This window comes from Squalius cephalus, assembly GCF_949319135.1.
Source record: "Squalius cephalus genome assembly, chromosome: 5".
NCBI lineage: Eukaryota > Metazoa > Chordata > Actinopteri > Cypriniformes > Leuciscidae > Squalius > Squalius cephalus.
Window position 1 is genome coordinate 37,218,292 of NC_137126.1, and position 23,584 is coordinate 37,241,875.

The window sequence follows — 23,584 nt, forward strand, 5'->3', positions numbered from 1 at the left end:
TGGGATTCCTCATTCCGACGGCTTGGCGGAGGGCTCGGGGCAGGGCTCGTTGGAGGCGATCGACCACCACACGTTCCACTACCTGGGCTGCGGTGGGCTCCCCTTCCAGCAGCCAGTGTTGGGCTAAACGGACGAGTTCGGCAGCCTGGGCTCGCGCTGGCACCCGGACTTTATATTCCCACTCGAAGAACTGTTGCGCCGCGCAAATGGAGGAAAGCCCCAGTCGGGCAAGGATTTCCCGTTTCACCTCTTCATAATCATCAGCCCTCGCTGGGGGTAGCGAGAAGAACGCCCATTGAGCCTCACCCGTGAGAAGGGGTGCCAGCGCTGAAGCCCATTCGTCCGGTTCCCATCCCTCGCGGTGAGCTGTGGACTCGAACATTTGAAGGTAGGCTTCCACATCGTCATGCACTGTCATCTTCGGCAAGAGCCGGACCGCTTGCATCCGGGGGTCAGGTAGTGGAACGCGCGGGGCTGCTTGGGCGCGGAGGGCGGCGAGTTCTGCTTCGGTCCCGCCCTGCCGGGTGGCCAGATGTTCCATAATCTGTTGCTGGCGGACGCTGACTTCAGTAAGGCGTTGCAACAGGTCATCCATTTCCATGGGGAGAGAGGGCGCCGACTGGTGCTGGGGAAAGTGAACAGAAAAAGAAAAAAAAAATTTTTTTTTTTTTTTTCTTTTTTCTTTAAGTGCGGGTGAACGCAAACACTTGTGTGTGATTTCTCATGCACGTGCCCGCATTCTCCACCAGATGTCACGGGTGAGAAATCACACAACAAGGTAGCTCAGTGCAATGGCCCCGGAGGGTGGATTTTATTTACACTTGAAGTGAAGGTGATGGGGAAAAAGGTGCTCGGCGTGATCGTGTCTGGTGTTTCTAAGGTGTCCTCGTGTCCGTGAAGGGGTGTCCAGGCGTGCGTGCTGAGGCCGTCGGTCACTCGCTGCCTTCTGCGTACAAAGAGAGAGAACGTTAGTACCAGAGCGATCTGCATGAGACGTGAGTCTGCTCGAGTGAGAGCGGCGGCGGCTTCTTAAGCTCTGTGTTGACGAGCGGCAGCTGGGACCGATCGGCCGGTGATGAAGACATGCAGGTGCAGCGTGTTGGTTGCCAGGGCGACGCTGATGAGCCCAGAGACACTCGTCACATAAGATATATTGTGTAAGCATTCCATTATATACTTTTAAAGGATAGAATGTTTTTTCAACCTTAGTTTAATTTATACACTTTTAAAGAGCAGAATGTTTTATGTAAGATGAATTTATTTATTCAGCTAAAACAATTGGTTTTAGTAAGCTTTTTAAATGCTTTTAAAGAACCAAATGTTTTTCAACTTTAGGTTAATTATTTTTGTGGACATCAATGGTATGGACATTGATGTGTTAATTTTAACTCTGTCATTTTTTATTATTTTGTTCATCTAAAACTAAAATAATTGGTTTTAGTAAGATTTTTATTTTATATTCTTTTATTCATCTAAAACAATTGGATCAATGAGATTATTTTGTGTGACATACACTTCTCACTTTCACTGCGGAGGGAGGGACGCCTGTGACACATGCCATATAACCACACACACACCCGTATAACCAGACACCAAATTCAAAACATTTGTTCTGTTAAAATAGGGCAAACTAACCGTCAAAATCACATGATCGAGGGCTAAAAAGGTTAAAAAGGTCAAAAGTTACCCGTCAAAACTATGATTTAGGGCTAGCTGGGTCAACAGGGCAAAAGCACCCGTCAAAACCCATGATCGATAGGGAGGAAGGGCAAAGGTTAATCCCATGACCTCATTCCGGAAGTTCAACCCATCAATCAAAAGGTCACCGGAAGTTCAACCTTTTGACACAAGGTATCTCATAAGTACTACTTACAACAACTATATTTAGATAGGCCTACAAATTCATTCAAATGAGCTTGTTTTGTCCTAAAGTCCTTTATGTATAACCGGGCATAATTCGGGAGCCAAGCCGAGTTAAGGCTTGAGATTCCGGGCATGGAGAGGTCCCAGAGGGACCCTACATTCCCCACAGTCCTGAGCCCCTGGGACCGTCCGGCTCCGAAATACTGCCACTTTCTGTTCAGCTTTGACCGGGCAAAACTCGGAACCCAAGCCGAGTTGGGGCTCCGGACTCCGGGCATGGAGGGGTCACCCAGTGGGCCCCCTATGCCGGGAGTATTGAGCCCTAGCTCTGCTTTCTTCCCGAGATATGGTCACTTCCTGTGGGACTTTGATCGGGCATAACTCCAGAGTCAAGCCGACCTAAGGCTGCATACTCCCAGTGTGGGGGGCCCACTAGGAGATCCCCCGAAACCCCAGAGTCTGGAGCCCCAACTCGGCTTCCTTACCGAGATACACCCAGTTAAATTTCCACCTTTGACCAGGCACAACTCGGGAGCCAAGCCGACTTAAGGCTCCAGACTCCCGGTGTGGGGGGCCCACTAGGAGGCCCCCCTAAGCCCAGAGTATGGATTCCCAACTCGTCTTGGCTCCCGAGATACACCCGGTCAAACTTCCAGCTTGACTCCAGCTACAACTCCAGTCAAGCCAACTTAAGGCTCCAGACCACCGACCACAAACACCTACCCATCCCACCCAGGGCTCTAATCAAACATTAGCAAAAGGAATTATTTTAATACTTCCCTGTCACTGAATAAATATATTGATGTTTTACTTCTTTAAATTTATTTTTATATTTTGTGAATCAAAGATGATGTGGGCTTATTTGGAACACATGCGGGCTTAAATGGTGCCAAAGTACCAATTAAGGCCATGCCAGACTTCTGACTTTATTCCTAAATTATCTTAATTTTATATTCTAAAATGTACATCAACTAATTAATACATTTTCAAATGAGAGATAAATCTTGCATTTTAACAAATGATTTTTCTTATAAACAGTCAATATCTATGAAGAAAACCTAGACTTTGGTGGGCTTAATAGGTACACTTACCCTTATGTAAATGGTATTGTATATATGCTATTCAGTGTGTGAGAAGGTGTGGTATTGATGGGCAAAACTGTAATGAGCTTTGAAAGTTATCGTTAGCAGAAGTTGACAGGTAACCAAGGGGAACTGGTTTTGGTGAAATGCCCTGCTGAGGTTTAAAGGTGCTGTATGTAAGCATAAACATACCATAATATGTTTGCAGATATTTAGGAAACATGCTAAGTTCACATACTCGTTTCTCTGAAAAACACTTCTACAGCCAGTTATTTGACTTGTCAGTCGGTTTTTGTTTTAGTCTGTGTGATCTCGCCCACTGCCAGTTCACCCGATAGTATTTCGACACCCTGGGGTGTTGGCAGAAAACACTGCGTATTAATTACAAAGCCTTGGAAACGAGCAAACAAACTGGGTCAGAGATTGCAGATTCCACACAACTTTATTCCTTTAAAAATCTCTATGAACAAGAGCATATTAAAACACGGATAAATCAGCTCATTAACTCAGTGGCGTAACGAGCCAACACCAGGCCCTTATGCAGGAATATCAAGGTGGGTCCCCCTACTATAGCACGTGATGACGCAATGTCCACGAGTAGGCTAGCATGAATAGGACAGGATAGGATCATAGAGACACAGAATATACAGGTGAAACTCGAAAAATTTGAATATTGTGCAAAAGTTCATTTCAGTAATTCAACTTAAAAGGTGAAACTAATATATTTATTTATTTGTTATAATTTTGATGATTATGGCTTACAGCTTATGAAAACCCCAAATTCAAAATTTCAGAAAATTAGAATATTACATGTTTTAAATACAGAAATGTTGGCCCTCCGAAAAGTATAATCATGCATATGTACTCAGTGCTTGGTTTGGGCCCCTTTTGCATGAATTACTGCCTCAATGCGGCGTGGCATGGATGCTGTGGATCAGCCTGTGGCACTACTGAGGTGTTATGAAAGACCAGGATGCTTCAGTAGCGGCCTTCAGCTCTTCTGCATTGTTCAGCCTCATGTCTCTCATCTTTCTCTTGGCAATGCCCCATAGATTCTCTATGGGGTTCAGGTCAGGCGAGTTTGCTGGCTAATCAAGCACAGTAATCCCATGGTCATTGAACCAGGTCTCCACCAGCCTGTTTGCTTGCAAAATCAGTTCATCATCTGTTGCAGTGCAAAGGGTCTCGGGCAGTAGAACTTTGAAATTGAAGTTGTCATTATTTATTCAAATAAATTTGCGATAAAGTAAAATGCGATCAGACTAAAAGTAGTAAAATGCAATAGGGGGCCCTGGCTGTCAATCAATATTTACATTTACATTTACATTTATTCATTTAGCAGACGCTTTTATCCAAAGCGACTTACAAATGAGAACAATAGAAGCAGTTAAACTAGCAGTAGGACAACAAAATGCAAGTGCTATGACCCTTCTCAGTATAATTCAACGCAATTTTTTTTTTTTTTTTTTTTTGTTATAGAACAGAATAGAGTAGTAGAGAGAAAGTGTTAGTATTACTGGATCAAGTGCTGTCGAAAAAGAAGTGTCTTCAGCCGTTTCTTAAAAGTGGCTATGGACTCAGCCGCTCTGGTTGAGTTCGGCAGATCATTCCACCAGCAGGGAACAGTCATGGTAAAGGTCCGAGAAAGAGATTTTTGTGCCTCTTTGAGATGGCACCACAAGACGCCGTTCACTTGCAGAGCGCAAGTTCCTGGAAGGCACATAAGTCTGAAGTAAAGAGTTAAAGTAAAAGGGAGCAGAACCAGTGGTTGTTCTGTAGGCGAACGTCAGTGACTTGAATTTGATGCGAGCGGCAACTGGCAACCAGTGCAATTTTGTGAGGAGAGGAGTGACATGTGCCCTTTTCGGCTCGTTAAAGACCACTCTAGCTGCGGCGTTCTGGATCAGTTGCAGAGGTTTGACTGTGCAAGCTGGAAGACCAGCCAGAAGAGAGTTACAATAGTCAAGTCTGGATAAAACAAGCGCTTGGACAAGGAGTTGAGTAGCATGTTCTGATAGGAAGGGTCTGATCCTCCTAATGTTGTACAAGGCAAATCTACATGACCGGGCAGTTCTTGCAATGTGGTCTGTGAAGTTCAATTGATCATCAATTACCACACCAAGGTTCCTGGCTGATCTAGATGGAGTTATGGATGACGAGTCTAGCTGAATGGTAAAGTTGTGGTGAAGTGTTGGGTTGGCTGGGACCACGAGTAGCTCTGTCTTCGCAAGGTTTAGTTGAAGGTGGTGGTCCTTCATCCAGCCAGAAATGTCTGTCAGGCAGGCTGAGATACGATCAGCTACCGTCGGATCGTCGGGCTGGAATGAGAGGTAGAGTTGTGTGTCATCAGCATAGCAGTGATAGGAAAAAACATGTTTCTGAATGACAGATCCTAGTGATGTCATGTAGATGGAGAAGAGAAGCGGTCCCAGCACTGAGCCCTGAGGCACTCCAGTAGCTAGATGTTGTGTCTTAGACACCGCACCCCTCCACGAAACCCTGAAGGACCTACCTGAGAGGTAAGACTTGAACCATTGGAGTGCGGTTCCCGAGATGCCCTTCGTCTTTAGGATTGACAGGAGGATCTGGTGGTTAACTGTATCAAAGGCAGCAGACAGATCCAGCAGGATGAGAACTGAGGATTTGGAGGCTGCTCTTGCCAGTCTCAGAGCTTCAATTACTGAGAGCAGGGCAGTCTCAGTTGAGTGTCCGCTTTTGAAACCAGATTGATTGTTGTCCAAGAGGTTGTTCTGTGTAAGGAAGGAAGAGATCTGGTTGAAAACAACTCGCTCAAGTGTTTTTGCGACGAATGGAAGGAGAGATACTGGTCTGTAATTCTCCAGATGTGCTGGATTTAGAGTGGGTTTCTTAAGCAGTGGGGTTACACGAGCCTGCTTAAATGCTGTGGGAAAGGTACCAGTGTGAAGAGAGGTGTTTATGATGTGTGTGAGTGTGGGTACAACTGAGGATGAAATGGCTTGAAGTAGGTTAGTGGGAATAGGATCAAGTGGACAGGTGGTAGGGCGATTGGAAAGGAGGAGATTGGAGACTTCTGTCTCTGAGAGTAGAGAGAAGGAGGGTAGAGAGTGCGTGTTAGCTGGGAAAGTGTGTGTGTCAATTTGTGGATTGCTAAATTGGCCGCTGATGGAGGTTGTTTTATTTATAAAGAATGTAGCAAAATCGTCAGCTTTTAGTGTTGATGAAGGAGGAGGAGGAGGAGGAGGGTTGAGAAGAGAGGAGAAGGTTTTGAAAAGCATGCGAGAGTCTGAAGAATTGTTAATTTTGTTGTGATAGTAAGTCATTTTAGCAGTAGAGATATTATCAGAGAAGGAAGAGAGGAGGGACTGATAAAGACCAAGATCAGTAGGATCTTTTGATTTGCGCCACTTCCTCTCTGCACCCCTAAGTTTCGAACGATGTTCCCGGAGAACATCAGATAACCAGGGGGCAGAGGGTGTGGCGCCGGCTGGCCTGGAGGAAAGGGGGCAGAAGGTGTCCAAGCAGGATGTTAAAGTGGAGAAAAGATTATCAGTTGCACTGTTAGTGTCTAGTGTTGAAAGCTGATCAGGTGGAGGAAGTGTGGATGAGACCAGAGAGGACAGACGAGAGGGTGAGAGTGAGCGTAGGTTTCGCCGAAAAGTGACCTGTGGAGGAGAGTGTGTTGTGTTCCGTGGCAGGTTGATATTGAGAGTGAGGAGGAAGTGATCTGAGGTGTGTAGTGGAGTGACCAGTGTATGGTCAGTGGAGCAGTAGCGTGTGTAGATAAGGTCCAATTTATTACCTGATCTGTGAGTAGTCGCAGTAGATACTCGCTTGAGGTCAAATGAGGCAAGCAGAGTGTGGAAATCAGCAGCCTGAGGTTTTTCTAGGTGGATGTTGAAGTCTCCAAGAACAACGAGAGGAGTACCATCCTCAGGGAAGGACGAGAGTAGCACATCAAGCTCTTCCAAGAAACTGCCGAGCTGCCCTGGGGGACGATATACAACTACAAAATGGATATTAATAGGGCTAGTGATAGTAATTGAATGTGATTCAAATGAGCTGTTGTCACACAGAGTTAGTAAATGATCAAATTTCCAATCGTTTGAGATGAGCAGACCAGTACCACCACCCCTTCCAGTCAGGCGAGGGGTGTGTGAGAAAGTGAATTTAGTGGAGAGGGCAGCCGGTGTGGCAGTGTCCTCTGGTCTGATCCAGGTCTCAGTCAGGGCCAGTAGACTGAGACCCAAATGACTAGAAATAGATGTAATGAAATCAGCTTTGTTTACAGCGGACTGGCAATTCCAGAGACCAATAGGAAAAGAGAATATAGTACTAGAAGACACTGGAAAAGTACGCAGGTTGTTAGGATTGGACTGCCTCTGACGAGTGACATTTGATTTACGTGTGTTAGTAATAGTAGGGATTTGAAAACACATAGTGTAAGGTCACAAACAAATAGATCAGATGAAAAAGTTGTGTAGACGAGAAAGTAAAGGAATAAACAGGAAAAATTAATACTCAAGTGCCTTGTCGGTGTCCTTGCTCGGTGGAGTCGCACAGGTAGAGTCGTTGGTCTTTACACTCACTCTGCCGCGACCGCTGCCGCGGTGCACTAACCAATTTTATACACACCTAATACCTCTTTATTGAATACAGCAGGTCCCGCCCTCCTGTTTAGTCAAGCGAAACTAACAAGTCACGACGCACAAACAAAGTCACACGTGCGTTTTTACCACAGTAAAAACACGGTAAACAAGACACACTTCCTAGCAACACAGCCGCGCTAAAATCTACTGGGAAAAGTAAACACTCACAGACTGCTGATCTCTCCTGTTGTTCGACTGCTTCTTCTGATAATATCTTCCAGTCACGCAGGCCCCTTATTGGTCCGGCCCGTAAGCAACCACGTACCCTGCTACCGATAGTTACACCAGTGCACGTTGTCAATTTCGCCCGTTCCTATTGCGTGTCCCCAAACTGGCAACCCGCATGAACGTTGAGTCTGAGGAGGAGGGGGCGGGGAAACAACAATTTTGAATTTTGACTGCAGTACCTATTTTCACCACTAGCTGTCATTCTTACAGACAGCACCTTTAACAATAATAAATTCAATTAAGAGCTTTAGATTTTAAACTTAAGATCCATGTTCAGTAAGACAGATCATCTACAACAGACATTTGAAAAGTCAAAATACAGTCTAAAATAATGAGGAATAACAAGCTTTGTGTGTCGGAGATAATTACAAGATATCACAACTGTTCACAACTGTTTCTTTTTTTTTTTTTTGTGCAGGCTTTCATACAATCAGCCCAATGTAGTGGGGTAAGAACATAAACAGTTCTTTTTGTATAGCCTAAATATATTTTTCTTTTATACTACTATGCATTTGGATTTGGATTTCATGCATATGTGTGTGAATTTCTTTCTTTAAAACAGCCCAGATGGCAAAGTTGTTCCCTTGACCCCATGGTTGGCCCCAATTGTATGGGAAGGAACTTTTGATCCCACATTGATTGATTCAATCTACAAACAACAAAACATCACCATAGCAACTACAGTCTTCGCTCTTGGAAAGTGAGTTCATATCTCTCCTATTTCTGATCTTAATTGACTTTAAATTTAAACAATATTAAACTATATTAAATAATAAAGAATGACCTCTCAGCAATGCTGTTATGTAAGCAGACATTTTTTCTGTAATCTGGCCAAAATCTAAAAATTTTAAAGGCAAAGTGCTACACACGGACTAATTAAGACAGTACTGGCTTTGACTAATGCTAGACTAAGACACTCTTCTCAGCTCCTCAAATTCATAAAACATTAGCCTTTATACAGTATATATATTGCAAACAAGCAGAGACTGCAAACTGCATGAGGCACTTCATTCACGATAGAGGCAGGGTGAAGTTATGAGGTTTTGACGACAGTTTGAGGATCCAATGGAGTTGGATGCAAAATCCACAGACAGATGTAAAAGGTGAGAAATAATAGACGAAAAATGTAGGCCTAGATACGAGGTTTCTACCCGTCAGCGAAGATATATAAACCTGTTTATCTAGTGCAGTATCATCCACCCCTTGACCCTCAACCCCTCGATTTAGACAGTTTCTACTCAACAGTCACAGTTAATTAAAGCTGCATTATGCAGCTTTGCCGACTTCTTCGCTGTTTTCTCGCTTTTTGCTCGCAGGTTTCTCTATAGAGCTCCCCCTACAGCTTCGGAAAAGATATTTGACAACACTGTCGTTAAAACTCGTTGGCTCGTGCCATCTTCTCCCGCTGGTCATGTGCATTTGTTCTCTTACGAGAGGTCTCTCGTACTGCGTAAGTAGCTTACGCTAGGGGAAAACCTCTTTTCCACGAGATATTGAAGCCAAAAAATTATCCTTATAATTTTTTATTATTGCAAAACGCGTTGCGGCAGCATGCAGACATGGGCGAGACAGCTCGCGCGCCCATTGGCTGCTCTGCGGCAACTGCATCAGCCTACCGAGCGAGGCCTGAGGTGACGTCAGGCCAATGAGCGAGGCCAATGCGTCACATCACGCCGAAACGGGCGTGGCTTAGTCCTATAAAAGGAAGGCTCGGGGGAGCTGATCCCTGATTTTTCATCTCTTCAGCGAAGCTCACGCATCGTTGGATCCCGAGAGAAGCCGCGCCGTCTGAAGAAGCCTTTCAGCGGGACGAGCCATCATCTGAAGCTGCTGGCCACGCCGCCTTCTACTGCCGCTCCCACTATCCGGCGCCTATATCCTTTCTCTGCTACTGTGTTTTGTGTATGTATGTGTGCTCGCCGCCGCGACACACACTCTCATTGCACTAAAAGAGCCGGGCGTCTTTTTCAAGACGCCCCCTTTCCTGAGGATCACGCAGCTCTCGCGCTCGCTGACGGCGACTGCCCTCACTGCGAGCCAATTGCCTATGGTGACTCTGAGGACTCACCTGGCATCCTTCTCCGAGGCTGCTCCTCCTCCGCTCCTCCGTGGATAATATTTGCGCTAACTGAATGCCAATGTGTCTTCCCCTGTGGCCCAGTGGCAGATTCTCAGGCTTTCGCGCGAGAGACCTGTGTTCGAATCCTGGGTCTGTCAGTTCCCTGAAAAGGCGACTGCAGATGTGTATTTTGCAACCGACGAGCACGTGGTACAACCCGCTCGCCTGCACCTAAACGCCGCTTCGAGGGCAACTTCTCGCTCCGTAGCTCGAGGCCTCGCTCTCGCTCGACTAGCCGCCACCCCGCTCCGCGTGGGCCACGGCCAAGGATTGCGGTGAAGCCCGAAGCCATCCTAGCACGTCTAGGAAAGCGTCGGTGTTCGAGCCCCACCGTGGCCGGACTTCCACCGAAGCCCGTCGCTCATTCAGTTCCAAGAAATGTGACTGTTCCAGTGTATTCTGCAGTGTACAAGCCGGAACAGCTGCCCGCTTGCCTGCACACAAAAAAACGTTTTTACGGCTACCCAGATAAATCCCATAAGAGTGTTTTTTCTGGTGTCCCGGCCACGGCCGATGGTGCTATAAGTGTAGAGAAGATGCCCACTGCCTAGTGCCCATCCCTACACACAAGCACAACCCTTCACACAGGGCCCGCGCTCATAAAATCGACTCAGGTCGATCGCGCACACAACATAGTAAATGTGCCCACTGCCCAGTGCCCACAAACACTATGTTCTGCATGTCTCACGGTTTCTGTAAAAACGAAACCTGTGCACATTCGCTCTGCTCAGGCAGACAGTGCGCTCAAAGCAGTAAATGTGCCCGCTCCCCCGCGCCCACACTTACTCACAGACATTATATGTCCTACGGGACTCGCCCAGCCCTCCCTCACTCGGTTAAACACCGCAGCGGGGTCGAGCGCGAGCATTCTGCCCGCTGTGATCAGTGCGCTCCCCGCCTCAAATGTCACAGGCATAAAGCCTATATTACAGCACACCGAAGTGCTTCTGTCGCCCAGCGAGCAGAGCGCGCTTCGCATCCAACCCCTAGCCACCCACGCGGATGCGTGGGCAGCGCTTCCCGGGGTTTCGGAGTGAGTGCTAGACATTATAAAAGGAGGCTACAGTTTTGTCTGCGCCCTCGCCGCTTCACAGCGCGCGCCGAAACTACGGTGAATTCAGAAGTAGCACACCTACTTCGAGCCGAAATATCAAAACTGTTGAGCAAAGGGGCTATAGAGCCTTTATCTCAAGCTCAAAGCGGAGGGGGGCTGTACAGCAGATACTTCTTGGTACCGAAAAAAGACGGGGGTCTCAGACCCATACTGGATCTCAGACAGCTGAACAAAGCATTGGCGAAACGCAGTTTCAAAATGCTCATGACCAGAAAAATCCTTGCACAGATTCGCAGAGGAGACTGGTTTATGTCGATAGATCTGAAGGACGCGTATTTTCAAATACAGATAGTGTCACGTCACAGGCGATACTTGAGATTCGCCTTCGAGGGCCAGGCTTATCAGTACACAGTCCTATCGTTCGGTTTGTCCCTAGCACCCCGTACATTTACGAGGTGCATGGACGCAGCGCTTGCACCCCTCAGACTCAGAGGCATGCGAGTGCTGAACTATTTGGACGACTGGCTGATTCTAGCTCAATCACGCTCAGAGCTCGTGGAGCACAGGACCATTTTACTCGATCACCTCGAGAATCTAGGTCTCAGAGTCAATTGGGCGAAGACCTCTCTGAACCCCAGTCAGACAATATCTTTTCTGGGCACAGTTCTGGACTCGCAGTCTATGATAGCGCGGCTGTCATCACAGCGCGTACTAGACATTCAGCGCGTAGCGAGCTCTTTCCGCTGCGGCGCGACCGTCCCGCTCAGGAAGTTTAAAAGGATGCTCGGTCTCATGGCCTCAGCATCATCAGTTCTTCAGCTGGGCTTGCTCCGCATGCGCCCTCTGCAGTTCTGGTTGAGAGTGCGGGCATCCGGTCAGCTTCGTCTCAAGGTCGATCAGATTTGCTTTTCAGCTCTGAAGCCTTGGAAAGCAAACGACTGGTACCAATCAGGTGTAAGCCTGGGGACTTCCTCGAGGGTGAAAGTGGTGTCGACAGATGCCTCCACCTCGGGATGGGGAGCGCTGCTCGAGGGCAGACCGTTCTTCGGCCAGTGGTCAGAACGGGAAAAGCTTCAACATATCAACTGCCTGGAAATGTTGGCAGTGGACAACACGCTGACGCGTTTTCGTCCTCAGATAAAGGGCCACCACGTCTTAGTCCGCTCGGACAACATGTCAGTGGTGTCCTACATAAATCGCCAAGGCGGTCTCAAATTCCGAAATTTATACAGACTGGCGAAACGCCTCCTAGTATGGGCTCAGCGCAACCTGCGCTCGCTGAGAGCAGTGCACGTGCCTGGGTTACAGAATTTGGGGCCAGACAGACTGTCCAGGAACAACATTCCGGCGAGCGAATGGTCTCTACACCCGCAAACAGTCCAACTGTTGTGGGAGAGATTCGGCAGAGCGGAAGTGGACCTGTTCGCGTCTCACGAAAACGCTCACTGCCCTGTGTTTTTCTCCAAGAGCAAGAGCGCGCTGGCCCAAGCGTGGCCGCACTGCCTGCTCTATGCTTTTCCCCCCGTCTCTCTCCTGCCTCAGGTGATGTAACGGATCAGGGAAGTTAAATGCTCAGTGCTGCTCGTAGCGCCGCTCTGGAAGAACCAACCATGGTTCCCAGTTCTGATGCAGTTAGCAGACACTGCCCCATGGCCAGTGCCATTGAGGAGGGACCTCCTCTCTCAGGCCAAGGGTTCGATTTGGCATCCTCACCCGGAGTTGTGGTCCCTTCATGTATGGGCGCTCAACGGGTACCCGCTGACCTCCCAGAGGGAGTGCTAAATACTATCACGCAGGCTAGAGCTCCGTCTACCAGACGGCTCTATTCCTCGAAGTGATCGGTATTCTCCGGCTGGTGCACAGCTCTGGGCTTTTCACCCTTCGACTGTGGGGTGACGGAGGTTCTCTCCTTCCTACAAGAGCTGCTGGATAAGGGCAGAGCCCCCTCCACGCTCAAAGTCTATGTGGCGGCCATAGCAGCGTTTTCTAAATCAACGCTCGGTCAGTCAATAGGAAGGATCGATTTAGTCATCCGCTTCCTCAGGGGAGCTAGGAGGCTGAATCCTCCCAGACCTCCCTCAGTCCCTATGTGGGACCTTTCTACGGTGTTGGAAGCCATGAAAGGTGACCCATTCGAGCCTATCCAAGCGATTAGCCTCAAACACTTGTCTTTCAAAACAGTGTTTTTGCTGGCTCTCGCTTCAGTGAAGCGCGTAGGTGACCTACACGCGCTCTCGGTGAGAGCGGCGTGCTTAGAGTTTGGGCCAAGTGACTCAAGAGTCATACTCAAACCTAGGCATGGTTACGTTCCAAAATCCCTCAACACGCCGTTTAGGGCTCAGGTCATTTCCCTGTCATTTCCCTGTCCACCCTACCGGTCTCGGACGGCAGGCTGGGCCTCGCCGTCTACATTTATAAGGTTCTATAACCTAGAGCAGGGGTGGGCAAACTACGGCCCGCGGGCCACATGCGGCCCGTTAGGCTGTTTAATCCGGCCCGCCGAGTATTTAAAAAAATTGTCTTAAGATCGCATTAATTTTGCCTTTTTTCTTGCAATACTTTGCGTTATACATATATATATTGCGTTGCATATATTTGACAATCGGAATATCAGATATTGCATGCCATAGCTAACAAATGTAAAAAAGGAAAAATGACATAAAAGCAGATCATCATTAATTCAGCGCTGTTGTGGCTGCGGTGTGTCACGTAACAAGCAATGACGCGTCACCATGGAAACCAAACAGACAGCAACTTAAGCGCACAGACTTGTTGCACGTTAATGTTTTTTCCTTTTTTGGAAACTCAATGAGAAAAAAAATGTTTGGTAACCGCTTGCACACCTTAGTTTTTCCTTTGATTTGTCTGCTATTTAGTTTCTTTGCTCCTCTGGATTCGTGGATGTATCCTGCCCGATTCCGTTTACCGACCTTTATCGTCCGGCTTTACGCTCCCCTGTCTGCCATGTACAGAACCCGTTTTTTTTTTTCCATTAAATGTTCTGATCTGCCTTTGCCTTTTATGTTTTATTTTATTATTCTTAAAATAAATTTGTATATTCGTTTATTTCCACAAATGTATGACTTTTGGAAGTGCAAATTGCCATTCAGTTTTAATAAAGTTGAATTAACGTAACCTGTAATTTTTACTCTTCTAAGTGTACACTTGCAGATGTTTTGTTTCTAATTTACTGTTAGGCCATTAAATAATAATAAGGATAAACAATATTTAAAAAGTATAGGCTATAATTATCTAACATCTTTAAAAATTAACATCAAAACATAACATGCTAAATGGGGGATATCTAGCATAAAAAAATTTATTGTCAGAATGTCGTCTCTCAGTTGTTGAATTTCGCACAGACATTGCCACAACGTTGTCTGTTTGCTCAGCCCGATCTTATGAAAGTGCGAATACCACGAATTGTATTTGTAGTGCATAATATGTTTTCGCGTGCATATGATATGCACTTTATGGCGTGTAATAGGCACGCACTCCACACCCCTAATCCTAACCAAGGGGTTTACAGTGTGTAGCATGCACGCAAAAAACAAACAAAAAAACATTTTTGGCATATAAATGGCACGAGAAATAAAATTTGTGTGGTATAGATACGCACTTTCATGAGATCATGCTTCATAATCTGCTACTGGGCCGGCCCTCTGTCAAATTTTTAAAACCCAATGTGCCCCTTGAGCCAAAAAGTTTGCCCACCCCTGACCTAGAGGTTCCCGCCTTACAGGCTAAGCTGCTGTCGGTATAGACGAATCAGTGCTGTCTGATTAGGACACTGAGGTCGTGAGCGCTGCGCGCCGCCGACTGTTTATGCTATGGGCAGTATTGCGTAAGACCCGCATTTTCCTGCATCAGTTCAGGTCAGTTCAAGTCTGTGTGATGTCATGTTGAACGTTTGCGTCTATGGACGCTGCTGTATATGGATAGAGTGATTCCCCTCCTTTTTCCAGGACTCTCTGTGAGTTCCCCTGGTGATTGTGCACTGTAATTCCTGGGCTTCGCCTTCAGGTTTATTGGTGTTTGATCCCAGCACGCACAGTGTTTTGCATTGGGTCCCCTAGCGTAAGATATTACGCAGTACGAGAGACCTCTCGTAAGAGAACGTGCTCGGTTACTAACGTAACCTCGGTTCTCTCTAGAAGAGGGAACAAGTACTGCGTATCTTGCCGTGCATGCAACACACTCTGGTTCGCTTCGGCGATGAAAAACCAGGGATCAGCTGCCCCGAGCCTTCCTTTATAGGGCTAAGCCACGCCCGTTTCGGCGGGACGTGACGCAGAGGGCGCAAAGCGCCCTCATTGGCCTGACGTCACCTCAGGCCTCGCTTGGTAGGCTGATGCAGTTGCCGCAGAGCAGCCAATGGGCACGTGAGCTGTCTCGCCCATGGCCGTGTGCTGCTGCAACGCGTTTTGCAATAATACAAAATTATAAGGATAATTTTTTGGCTTCAATATCTCGTGGAAAAGAGGTTTTCCCCTAGCGTAAGATATTACGCAGTACTCGTTCCCTCTTCTAGAGAGAACCGAGGTTACGTTAGTAACCGAGTACGTTTTTCGTCTCACAGGCGCTCGAGGGTGCGAGAAGACCACCATTCAACCCGAAAACAGTCATATAACCATTCCAATGACTCCGAAGCTGTTCGGTTAAGATAAAAAAGTTACTTAGTTCACCTTTAAATTATAATTTTCATTTGTGTAATTACGTTTTCCTCAGCAGCCTAAACATGCAATACCTATAGACTTATAGAATGGTGCATAAAACAATTCATAAAGAAAAAAATTGTAAACAATAAATCAGCACAATTAAACTCATTGCACAGGCTCCGCTAGTAGTGGCACTCGTGCAACATAGGCAATGATGTACATCCAAGTCCACAAAATGGAGGGAAGTTAGCTAGGCAAGGGCTTAAATTAAACTGGTGTATCCTGTTTCTTGTTTTTGTTTTGTTAGTTGGAATTTTAGTTTGCATATTTTCTGTTACCTGTTAGCCCTTGTGTTTCCAGTGTTCAGTGTCAGGTCTTTTTCTTGCATGGATGTTTTGTTTTTTGTCTGTATTCTTTTGTTATTATTGTTATTAAATAAACATTTAGCTGCAATTGGACCCTGTGAGGCATTCCAGAAAGCAGTTTATGCCGCCTTTCTGGGTAAATTTATGGATGAAAAATTAATGGATAACCTTAACTTTCAGTTAACTTTCAGAGGTAACTCAGGGTGTTTAACTATATAGCAACTTGTTCTCTTTTTGCTTCAGAGGTATTCAGTGCATGAGTGCTTTATTGATATTACAATATTATACGTAAAGCAATGTTTGTTTTATTTTACTCATTTTATTATGTCACACAACATGGACCTGTATTCAAAGGGTTTTATGTGTGTTTGTTTGTTTTTAACAGTATGATTTAAACAGTGTATTTCTATAATAAAAATACATGTGAATGTATTTTTCAAAATGCAAAGCAAAATGGCTAAACATAAAAATGAACTTATACAGCCATGTTATCTTTGCAAGCACAGACTGTTTTTTAGTTCAATAAATTAAAGTATTTATATAACAATGATAATTAAGTTTTAATAATTATTCTTATTATATGAGAATAGGTAAGTCTATACCACAACTATAGTAACACAGAGTAACAATATTGCCAAGGTTCTAACAACTGCTCTATGGGGTAGTGTGGACCAAAATTGGCAGATAATCACAAGAGGCAGGTTTAGAATGAAAAAACATATAGTCTTTACTTAGTATTCTTCTTGAGCAAACACAAAGGATCCAGCATCAGTGTTGGGTTGAGCAAGGTACAAATCCACACTGGATGATGCAGGCAAAAGAGTCCAATAACATAAAACAACATTTACCAGAGAAGCTAGTCAAAAAGTTCTGAGCAAAGTCTTTCAGGGTTGACCAAACAGGTAAACACAAAAGCATAGGCTAGGCAAGAGACCTTCAAGATTGAGCTAGGGTACAAGCAAATGCAAGTCTTTAAATATACACCTGTTACAACAAGCTAGGCACAGGTGATTTCATTGAACCAATAATGAGCAGTGAATTAGGAGGAAGATGTGGAAGGTCTTGTGCTCTCAGTCTCCCTCTGCTGGACAGACCGTGACAGATGTGTTTTGCCAGTTTATTACTTTACATTTCTCTCTCTCTCTCTCTCTCTCTCTCTCTCTCTCTCTCTCTCTCTCTCTCTCTCTCTCTCTCTCTCTCTGTTTTTCAGGTATACACAGTTTCTTAAAGATTTCTTTGAGTCTGCAGAGCAGAATTACTTTGTTGGACTTCGTGTGCATTATTATGTGTTCACTGATCAACCAGAACAGGTTCCTGCAGTGAAACTGAGTGAAGAACATCATCTGACGGTGTTGACAGTCCCTAGTTCTAATAGATGGCAGGAGATCAGTTTGAGAAGGATGGAAAGACTGGAGGAACTGATTGAGAGTCGATTGGTCAATGAAGCCGACTATGTTTTCAGCCTTGATGTGGATTCAAAGTTCAATGGTCACTGGGGGGTGGAGACTTTGGGTCGTCTGGTAGGTGTGATACATCCTGGTTATTATAAAACACCTCGTGAACAATACCCATATGAGCGCAGACCAGAGTCTCAAGCTTTTATTCCTTCTGCTGAGGGTGATTATTATTATGGTGGGGCTGTGATCGGTGGCTTAGTGAAAGACGTACTTGAGATTGCTAAAACCTGCCGGGAGCAGCTGGACATTGATGCATCTAAATCCATCGAGGCAGCATGGCAGGAGGAGTCTCATTTGAACAAGTACTTCCTTTATAACAAACCCAGCAAGGTGCTCTCACCCGAATATCTGTGGCAGGACATTCACCCTCGTACAAACGAGGTCAAAATCATTCGCTTTTCTCAAGTTATTAAGAACAACGCTGCTGTTCGACCAAACCCATAGCAGCTGTTAACTGAAACATGCAAAAAACAAAACCTGACAAATATTTTTCCATCAGCTACACAACATTTGTGATTGAAATATATATTATCAGACTCATTTTTGTTTGGAGAGGACTCTCCTGTTTATAGTTAGAGCCTGGCCAAATCCAACCTTGAAAAGGCTGTGTCAGTGTGTGTGTTAGTCTTTTTGGTTACAGGTTAAGGAACCACTGGCATTTTTGAAGATTGACTGAGTTGTTGTTCTGGACAGGCTGGTGCCCAGCAACCCAAATCTGCAACCTGGAAGGCCACGACGTACCTAACTTCAGGGTCCGAGTGTCAGCTGCATAATTTACTGCAAAAATTACTATGTTTATCTATTTCTTAGCCAATGAGAATCATTCAACATGAATCAAGGACGTAGCTTAGACCTTGGTGAAGGGTATTGCTGTGATCTTTGTTACTGTAAGCGGGCTGGCCTACGAACTCCGTGTGAGTCTTGAAGTTGACTTCTGCTGATGAAACTGCAAACTATCTTCAGTAAAACTTTTCTTCAGTTTATTATAATTTTGACTCCGGGTCTTCATTCATCATATCTGGTACTCGGCCTTTGATTGTAAATCCCCTTACACTATTATGTCAGAATGGTCATATGTGTTCTGTCTGATGTCTGTCTCTGATGTATGATGTAAACCTTCCCCCATGGTTTTTAATTTACAACGAGGCTGACAGAGAGAGAGAGAGAGAGCCAGCAGAGCGGAGAGAGCGAGCAGGTATGGATGGAATAACCAAATCACATATGTAATCTGGAGCCAACCCATGTACTGCTTTATAGGTTAAAATCAGAATTTTAAAATCAATACGTGATTGAACTGGAAGCCAATGCAGATGCTGGAGCACGGGGATAATGTGATGGCGTGAAGACGTATAAGTCGAAACGCGAGCGGCTGAGTATAGTCCTATTGCAATTTGCAACCTCTTAATAGACCTTGCTGGTAAAGCCGCAAAGAGAGAATTACAATAATCAAGCCTCGATGTGATGAAGGCATGGATAAGCCTCTCTGCATCAGGGCTAGAGAGAAAGGGTCTAATGCGTGCAATGTTCCGCAGAGGGAAAAAAGCAACCCCCGGTAGCCTGTTTTTAAAATAAGAATTAAAAGTCAGCTGGGCATCAAAGATCACGCCCAAATTACGCACCTGGCCAGAAGGGGACATTTGGGTACTGTCCACTGAAAGATTAAAATCATTACATACTGACATTAGATGGAGTGCCAATTAATAAAATTTCAGTTTTGGAAAAATTTAGTTTAAGAAAGTTGTGTTTCATCCACGCCTTGATTTCCAATAAACAGACAGAGAGAGTCCAAGAAGAATTGAGATCAGGCTGAGAGCTAATATAAATCTGGGTGTACTCCGCATAACAGTGATAGCTCACTGTTACTTACATAGCTCATGTAAACTGCGTTTATGGCAAAGAACTGCAGATGCTGATATCATGACAGTCTATCTGTAGAAAATTAGCAGGAATTTTAGGCTGATTTGGCTATTGCTACTGGAATGGTGGGTCCATTAAAACTCTTTCAGTCATCAGTTACTTTTCCCAGTTTATTTGACTTGACATACGAGTAGACATTTGTCAGATGGTAGTGATGGTAACTGTTGGCAGGGTTGCCAACTCTCGCATCTGGCGTGACACTCACTCTTTCAGCATCAATCTCACGCACACGCAAGAAATGTCACGCCAAAATCCATTTTTCTCCCCTCTCAATCCGTTAATTTTCTGTTGATGACTAGACCACTGCGTATTAATTACAGGAGAGGAGTTTAAAGGACAAGTTCGGTATTTTACACTTAAAGCCCTGTTTACAGATCGTTTCTGATGAAATAGAACGGTTAAGATTAAAATTTGGACACATGCTGCTGTCCCGAGAATTTTAGGTTTATTTCGCTTCTCCCCCCCACCTACACAATGGCAGTCTATGTGCACTGGAACAATCCTTCCTAAAATGCATTAAACTTTCGTTTACAAAGACGTGAAACTCACCGAGTGGTCAGGGGTGTTCACTGATATGCTCACACAAAAATCGCTGCAGAAGATGCTTTCCAACAGGTTTTATCGTAGTTTTTGTCCAACTCCATTGATTTGTATTGAATGTGCTGTGTGAGGTACGGTATTACTCCGCCGCTTCTTCTTCTGCTTCTTCTGTGTATTCAATGAAATGCCAGCGGTTTGCTTGCAATTGGCAAAGGTGCATTATCGCCACCAACTGGGCTGGAGTGTCTATTATTCAAGCTCTCAACGGAAGAATGTTCGGGTGTGAGACGTTTGGAAAAATAGATCCACAGTTTTACAACGAATGGTAAAACACCTGTTGGAAAGCATATTTTGCAGCGATTTTTGTGTGAGCATATCAGTGAACACCCCTGACCACTCGGTGAGTTTCATCTCTTTGTAAACGAAAGTTTAATGCGTTTTAGGAAGGATTGTTCCAGTGCACATAGACTGCCATTGTGTAGGTGGGGGGGAGAAGCGAAATAAACCTAAAATTCTCGGGACAGCAGCATGTGTCCAAATTTTAATCATAACCGTTCTATTTCATCAGAAACGATCTGTAAACAGGGCTTTAAGTGTAAAATACCGAACTTACCCTTTAAGGCCCACAGCTGCAATATCTGCCTACAACGTTCTCACTGCAGTATATTCTGATCGTTGATTCGCTGAAAACCTTGGACCTGATACGTCAGTTGCATGTGAGAAGTTCAGAGAGAGTTCAGAGCATAGGTTCGGAGTCGGAGCCACTGATGCGCGTTTGAAAGTTTGGATGACAAGGTAAGCAGATAACAAAATGGTGTGCCTTTCACTGACGGGCGTAATTTCCTATGTGGACTGGAGGGACATGTCCCCCCCTCTTTTTGAAATCCCGCCCCCCACCCCCCACTTTCAAATTAGTTTGTTATGTTTTTTTTTAACCGCTCGCCGTCATCGCCAAAGAGGAGCAGGACACGGAGAGCCTACCTGCGTCAATGCGCGCAGCCGCGTCCAGGAACGTCGCTTGCACACACTAAAAATACCTCACTGAAAGTTATAATGAGCAGGTATCGCGCTGTCTGTGAATGTCCTGACGCACACAACGCACAGAAAGACTCGCGCCAGTATCGAGCGCACAGACAGCGCGTCAGAATCAGTTTTGGGCAGTTCTCTTTCGCGCTTGAACGAACAATAACACATACCAAAATGTCAGTTTTGTCGAGTATCCTCATAACAATAAGCAGTCTTAAATTAGTTACATAAAGTCTTAAATGAACAAGAGTAAATGAGAAAATGAGATGCGTGAGAGCCTGTCAGCAACGGCAGATTTTAAAGTGACAGCAGCCACTAATTCTGTAGTCAGTAAAATTAACCAAAGAACAGAGGGAACAGAGAAAATCACTAACTGCTCGACTAAAGAACGCTTGCAGCTTTAATAAGGATTAATCTAATTTCATCAATAATTTATGCAGTGCATACTGTTTGATAACCTAATTCAATTTCTGTATATTTCATACCTGTTAGACAAGAAGGGCACATGTAAATATTACATTTATTTTTGGGTTTATGTGAGGAAAGTTTTAAGTTCACTTATATTAAAAGTTGTTATAATTTTCAAAAGTAAAAAATCATTTTCATGGAGACATCAGTAGCTGCGATACTGGCCTTCATTAATAAAAAAAGACATTAAACAATTGTTTAAAATATACTGTCTTTATGTTGTTTCTATATTACAGTGGAAATTGAGTCTCACATTATTTAAATTTTATTTGCACACAAAACATTAATGGTGAACATTTTTGACTTTATAAAATGATTCTCTCAACTCTTGGCAATTGGCCCCTATATTAAACAATAAAGAAAGTAAGACATATTTTTCTTATACATAGTTTAGTAGCCTACTATATTCTTTTTGGCAGAATTTATCATTATAAAGGTATGTAAATGCAGGAAATGTGATTAAAATTGTGAAAAACATTTTTGCTTTTTTTAAAGTGCAAAAACTTTTCCCCCCATTTTGTGTGATGATCAAAAAAATGATCAAAGGTTGCCCAGATTGTGTTGAGTCTGCCACAGTCAAATGCAGATGCTGAGCGAACCTTTTCAGTTATTGGCCTAAACAAGACTGTCACTTGATGGCACCCTGTGAGTGATGGGAAGTTCGGATCATTTTACTCACTCGTTTGTTCGATCTCGTTCATTAAAATGAACAAATCTTTTTTCGAGTCATTTCATTCATTTAAGGCTTTAAATGTTATAATACTTTTAACAGCCAGATTCCCCGAACACATCCACCTACGCAGTCTTTATCATATTCTGAATTAAGAAATCATTATAATGCAGTCAAAAATAATTTACAGGAAACATAAATAATTACTTTCCGAGTCTTTTGTTCATTTGTCACGTGACAGATGCAATGAATGTTCATGACCGGATTGAACCCTGCTTCAGATACGAGCCTCCTGCAGAGGTAGTGAAGCAGGCCAACACTGCCACTGTGGCATAGGCTACAACAGGCCTAATGTGTGGAACTTTTGTTGTGGTTTTCTGGGGAGGTGGAGTAACTATTATGTGTCCCTTTTGTTTTGAGATTTTTTATTGTTTTGATGTTGTTGTTTTACATGTTTGTTATTTAATCACCTCTATCTTAATTTTTTTTTATAGTGCAATCAATAAATTAATTGTACATTTTGAAAAAACTATTTTTTTTTCATAAATCAGGGTTTATACTAAGTAAACAAGGACTGATGTTTTTAAAATTAGGGTTAGGGTTACGCGCGCACACTGATGTTTTACAGAGTCTCACTCCAGCCAAAGTCCCAAAGTTGGCAACCCTGTGTTGGTTTCTAAAACCCATAAACAAAACAGAAATAATTAATAGAATACAAACACATTTGCAAATCTTAAAATCATACATCTGAAATCAGCTTTAACAATCAAATGAATGTAACATCAAAGAGAAAATAAACATATCTAGAATTCAATTTATCATATCAAACACATAATCCTTTAAACTAAACAAACAAAAAATAATTTACATGGTCAACAACACAACAATTCCACAGAGTGAAGGCTTCTTGCATACATTTTCTGGGTAGAAAAAAGGCCTAGTGATGCCCCTGGTACTGGCAACATGTGAGAAGTGCCTACGTAAAAGTAAGGGTAGCCTACACTACATCTTAAAGTATAGACGTGCCGGTGCTACGTAGCGGTGAGCACAGGCAAAATCAAGAACATACTGACTATAACTGTAACAACAACTAAATAGGAAAAATTAAATCTGACCCCACTTTTAATGGTGAAATAAACTAAAAATATCTAAATAATACTACTGTATCATTCAATCACCCTAATACACTACATCCTTATGCATCGCTTTCTGTCAGGACTTTTATGTGCTTTTCTCAACGCACTGAAGTGACGTCGACGTCCAGGTTAGCAGTAGCATGAGCCGTCAGGCAAGTGTTATTTAAATAAACTCCAGGGCCCGTATTCATAAAGATTCTAAGAATCCTCTCAGAAAACTCTTAATTTATCTTAAAAACGTTTACGTAGGAGTCTTAGCTTAAGAGCGACTCGGGGCCGATCTGAGAGCAACTCTGAGCAAGGAAAAGACAAAAACTTTCATCTTAGTGAGGAGGCGGGGTTGACCCCGTTGCTATGACACAATCTTTTGAAG

General features: G+C 44.3%; 1 protein-coding gene across 3 annotated transcripts in view; it reads left to right on the plus strand.

The window, feature by feature from the left end:
- LOC307158524 (globoside alpha-1,3-N-acetylgalactosaminyltransferase 1-like) overlaps positions 1-18,441 on the plus strand; it is a 107,606-nt gene extending 89,165 nt beyond the window's left edge. For all 3 annotated transcript variants that reach the window (XM_079871137.1, XM_079871138.1, XM_079871139.1), the window contains 3 exons: positions 8,220-8,249; positions 8,364-8,501; positions 17,208-18,441. In XM_079871137.1, the coding sequence (XP_079727263.1) occupies positions 8,220-8,249; positions 8,364-8,501; positions 17,208-17,898 (859 nt within the window). In that variant the 3' untranslated portion in view covers positions 17,899-18,441. The remainder of the gene's footprint in view (positions 1-8,219; positions 8,250-8,363; positions 8,502-17,207) is intronic.
- Positions 18,442-23,584: the final 5,143 nt, after the last annotated feature.